Source organism: Petaurus breviceps, unplaced genomic scaffold, assembly GCF_028583685.1.
Source record: "Petaurus breviceps papuanus isolate PSGF00001 unplaced genomic scaffold, PetGlider_PUasm1.0 90535, whole genome shotgun sequence".
Lineage (NCBI taxonomy): Eukaryota > Metazoa > Chordata > Mammalia > Diprotodontia > Petauridae > Petaurus > Petaurus breviceps.
Window position 1 is genome coordinate 1864576 of NW_027187270.1, and position 5125 is coordinate 1869700.

The 5125-nt window shown below is 46.0% G+C and overlaps 1 protein-coding gene and 1 long non-coding RNA gene across 9 annotated transcripts in view; one reads left to right on the forward strand and one right to left on the reverse strand.

Annotated features, from left to right (window-relative positions):
* Positions 1–5125, forward strand: part of PASD1 (PAS domain containing repressor 1) — a 306974-nt gene that overhangs the window by 221876 nt on the left and 79973 nt on the right. For all 8 annotated transcript variants that reach the window (XM_069063048.1, XM_069063052.1, XM_069063050.1 and 5 more), the window contains one exon: positions 4708–4786. In XM_069063048.1, coding sequence (XP_068919149.1) covers positions 4732–4786 — 55 coding nt within the window. In that variant the 5' untranslated portion in view covers positions 4708–4731. The remainder of the gene's footprint in view (positions 1–4707; positions 4787–5125) is intronic.
* The window catches only part of LOC138142114 (uncharacterized), a 12560-nt gene continuing 8675 nt past the window's right edge, over positions 1241–5125 (reverse strand). The window contains exon 4 of the long non-coding RNA XR_011163363.1: positions 1241–1865. This is a non-coding gene — a long non-coding RNA (uncharacterized lncRNA). The remainder of the gene's footprint in view (positions 1866–5125) is intronic.

Below are 5125 nucleotides of genomic sequence, written 5' to 3' on the forward strand. Positions count from 1 at the left end.
TTTCTTGCATTGTTCTCATTTCTCTTCCCAGTTTTTCCTCCACTTCTTTTATCAGCTTCTTCGGGTCCTCTGTGGCCTGTAACCAGCTCGTACTTAAGCTTTTGGTGCAGGAGTTCTGACTTCACTGTCTTCCTCCTGTTCCATGCTTTGATCCTTTTTGTCCTGAAAATAGAAATGTAATGTTGGAATCTTCTGTCTGCTTTGTTTCCTTTGCCTGGTCATGTTGCCCCTCAGTCACTTGATCCCTGGGCTTTTTGCCACAGTAGGACTCTGCCACCAGACAGGGGAGCTTTCTTCCCAAACGCTGGGGTTTTCTCAGCTGCTGGAGGTATTAGATGGGTGCCCTCTCTGAGGTCTCCACATGCTCTGGCAAGCTGGACACACACCCCAGGACCTCCACCCTAGACTGCAATCCAGATCTAAGCAGATTAAAGCAAGAGCGATTACCCCTCAGACTGGTGCTTGGTTCCCCTACCCTCTGCAGGCCAGGAGCTGAAACTGCCACGTGGTGCAGGCTGGCTGTGCCTGGCGTCTCAGTGGCTTCTCGCCCTGGGGGCAAAAGCCACACACTCCCACTTACCGGGTCCCAAAGTCCAGACTACACTGACCTTTCACTTTGTCCTTTGCATCTATGTGTTGATAATTCTGGAAACTGCCACAGCTGCTGCTGATCTGGAGTCCCTCTGGCCAGCGGTTGGTAAGGCCCACCCCTAGGTGTGGGGCTGGGCTTGGCTCCCAGAGCACTGAGCTGGATTCCTGCTGGCCTGCCAGGCTGTCCTCAGCGGGAGGTTAGCTTCTCTGTGTCATTTTGTGGGTTCTGTAGCTCCAAAGTTTGTTCAGAGTCACCTTTTACATGAATTGGAGGAGGTGAGAGCAGGAGCCACCAGGAGGTCCTGTTTCTACTCCTCCATCTTGACTCTGCCCCCCATTGTGTTTCTTTTCATATATTCAATGTGTTTTAATATTAAAATTGTTATTATAATAGTCCTTGAACAACTAATTGAAATGTACTCTTTTTTTTTCTTGAATTGGGGTTGAGAGGGAGAGAGAATCTATCCAGTATGATCATTGAAGAATATTAGCTACTCCTGTGAAGTTATCTCCAGGGCGAACCAGACCCATGACATTCTCTCATGAATCATTCTGGTTTCCCCCCTCCCAGATAATAATTATAGCTATAATAATGATAAATAACAGATAAGCACCTACTGTGTGCCAGGCAATGTTTCTGACTCTAGACCCGGCAGCTCTTCAGTGTGCCACTTAGCCACAGAGTAGAATATTATGACCACAAGTAGTCCTAGGTAGTTGGTACAGCATTTGACCCTTTGCCCAATCACTGAGTGAAGCCTAGAACATCAGTCTAGTGGGTTTATTGACATAATAGATAGAACACTGGGATCTGGAGTCAGGAAGACCTGAGTTCAAATCTAGCCTTAGATAACTTACTAGCTTTGTAACCCTGGTCAAGTCAATGAAATGCTGTCTGCCTCAGTTTCATCATCTGTAAAATGGGGCTAATAATAGCATATACCTCCCAGGACTGTTGTGAGGACTAAAGGAGATAATATTTATAAAGATGCTCAGCACAGTGCCCGGCATACGGTATGCTCCTTGTTTGAATTAGCTTAATTCAGCATTGAGCCTTTGACAGCTTTAAGTGTTAAGAATTTTGTCTGTCTAACTAGAAGTGACGGCATATATTGTATGTGGATTGTTTGACTCCTTTGGTGGTAGCCAGGATAGGATGCTGTAGGAGGCTTAGGAAAAGTCCCAGGGATTTGCTCAGCTAGTGTCCATCCTGCTCACTCCGAGGGCCTGGCTTCAGAGTAGCTTGTTCTTGTTAGGCTCATGTCCTGGCAGTCCTGAAACAGAGGGATTAAGAGTGGAGACTTCTTTGATTATGCACCTTATCTCAATTACGTTTTGATTATACAGCTCATCACAAATTGACCAAGTTAGCCACGTCTGAGTGATTAAATCTGAAATAAAGAAATCCAGTTGCTAATTATGAAATGATCTCATCTTCCATTCCCTTAGCCCATTTTTTTTCCTCCCTATATTTGGTCTTGACTTATGAAGGGAAAACGTTCCAGAAAATTCAAAACAAAAAAGCATACAAAAGAAAAGAAAAGAAGAAACCCAAACTAGTCCTTTTCAAAGGTGGTTTTGAGCCTTCCCATGCTTTTTTCGGTATTTTAAAAGATGTCTGATTTTTGTGAACGTGGGCACTCCACCCATTGATGTAGCAGGGCCTTGGTCTAGAGGGTGTGAGAGTTTCCAGAGCATACCACCCACACCCACCTTATGAGGTAGGCAGTGAAGGTAAAGTGGCCTCGAAAAATGACCCCTGGTTGGCCAACCTGGCATGAAGCTCCTTGTGGCGCTTAGCTGTGCTGGTAGCTAATGACAGAGCCAATCCCCAGGCCTGGACATGCTGCCCAGGATCACCCCTACCACCACAAAGAGGTATCATACGGGGACAGGAGCAGGGGGCTTTTGTGGAGGCTTCTATTACTATCTTTTAATAATATCACATTGTGGGAGTTAGGGCTTTCTAAGCTTTCTCATTGTTCAATTTAAAATTGTATTGCTCTAATTAAATACTGGTTTGCACTTAGCAGTGCTGAGCACTTAGGAATATCTGATAGTATTGACCCATGACCTCTTTTAGATTTTTAATACCTTTTCTATGTGTAATTTCTCTGATTGTTTTCTCTCGGAAGAGATTAGCACATGGAGGGTGGCTGGAGTGAGTTTATTGTTGGGAATTTTTTTTCCCAGTGGGAGAAAAAGTTGTTCAGAGAGTTACCAGTCTGAGTGTTTCCTCTGGGCAAGAGCTAAGATGCTTTAAAGGAGAATAGATGCCTCTTTCTTACCTGTGAATTGCTTCTAATCTAATTGAGTCTAGTCACCCCTAGTTCCCAAAAGCATACTGTCAGCAGATGGCCTAACATCCTGAAATCAGGGACTTTAAGGGGTCCGTGGACCTGAGTTTGTTTGCTCTTAAAGGTGATATCTATATTCATGGTAACCTGGGGTTTTGTGTGTTCTTACATATTTTTATTTTATGCATTTAAAAGAGTATTCTGCGAAGGGGTCCATAGGTTTCATCAGACTGCCCAATGCAAAGGACCCCTGCCTTTGTGCTTTTAGAGACACACAGATATTTTGATCACCCCAGTGATTGGTTCTGCCACGTCCTAGCTTGTGGCCCTGGAATAGTGATTTACCCTCTCAGGGGCTTGCTTTCCTTATCTGTGAACTAAGGGGCTAGGACTGGAATACCGCTAAGGTCCCTTCCAATCTAGTCAATCGTCCTGTGATTGGAAGGTATACGATAAATCTGACAGTTTAGTTTGGGAAATATTATTCATAAGCATGTATCAATTAGTAAACACTTATTAAATATCTGTGTGCCGGGCATGGTGCTAAGCAGTGGGGGTACAAAAGGAAGCTAAAGACAGTCCCTGCCCTCAAGGAGCTTACAACATACACACAAATATATACAAAGAAGCTCTATACAGGATAATACCGTGTTTCCCCAATAATAAGACCTATCCCGAAAAATAAGCCCTCCCCTTACTGTGTAAGATTCCTCTAAAATAAGCCCTCCCCCGAAAATAAGCCCTATTGAGATCCCCTGCGCTACATGCTACATTACGGTACCCTTTGTATGCACCGTCCCCCCCCATGAAACACACGCCACGCTCCGAGCTGCATCTAATCAGAGCTGCAGCAGTGAGTGCGTCATCCTGTTCTTCCCCAGTGATTTGCTTATTGAATAAAGGTACATTTTTTTGTTCATATTTATCTGTTTATTAAAATTGCTGTCAATGTTCATTAAAATAAGCCCTCCCCTGAAAATAAGCCCTCTGGTGTTTTTCTGTCCCAAAAATTAATAAGACAGTGTCTTATTATCGGGGAAACACGGTAGGAGCTAATGAACAGAGGGAAGGCACGGGAATTGAGAGGGCTTGGGGAAGGCTTTCTGTAAAAGGTGGGGTTTTAGCTGGGACTTAAAGGAAGCCAGGTGGTGCAGGGGATAGAGCACTGGGCCTGGAGTCAAGAAGATTTATCTTTGAACCTGAGTTCAAATCTGGCCTCAGATGCTTACTAGCTGTGTGACCTGGGCAAGTGACTTAACCCTGTTTGCCTCAGTTTCCTCATCTGTCCAATGAATTGGAGAAGGACTCCTGGAGTCTGGAGCAAAGTGCTCCAGGATCTTTGCTGAGAACATTCTAAATTGGGTCATGAAGAGTCAGACATGGCTGAAATGACACAATAAAACAAAGGAAGCCAGGGAGGTCAGTAGCTGCAGCAGAGGAGGCAGGATGTTCCAGGCATGGGGGACAGCCAAAGAGCACGCCAAGAGTTGGAGGCCAAATGAGCACGGGAGCACACAGATTTTTCTTAACACAACCCTCGTTTGCCTCCATTTCCTCATTTGTAAAATGGGGATAATCAGCCCTACCTCCCAGGTTTGTTTGGACGATTAAGTGAGATATTTGCAAAGTGCTCAGCACAGAGCCTGGCATCTAGCAGGGGCTAAGGTAATGGGTGTCACTGCTGCGCCGGCATCTCTGAAGTGGTGTTGCTGTCTGTGTACTGTCCCTTCAGAGCCTTGATGAGGTGCAAATCCCTCTCCCGGGGGGCTCGCTGCTGCTGCTCCTGTTTCCATAGCTCTCTCTTTGCTTTTCTTAATAGGGGCAAGAAGAAGGACCACAAGCCATGCAGAGGACTGCCCTGGGGGAGCCCAGCCTGACCAAGGACACTGCGCTGCCAGGTAGCTTGGGCTCTCACTCCCTGTCTTTGCGTCTCTGTCTGACTGTCTCTCACTCTCTCTGTCTCTTGTGTCTCTGTCTCTGTCTGTCTCTGTCTCCCTCCTCTCTCTCACTGTTTCTGTCTCTCTGTCTCTGGCTGTCTCTCTGTCTCTCTCCTCTCTGTCTCTCTCAGTCTGTCCTCTCTCCCCCTCTCATTCTCCCTCTGTGTCTCTGTCTCTCTCTGTGTTTTTCTCTGTTTCTCTCTCTCCCCCATTTCTGTCTCTGTCCCCTTCTGTCTGTCTCTCTGCCCTTCTGCCCTGTCTCTCTCTCTCTCTCTCTCTCTCTCTCTCTCTCTCTCTCTC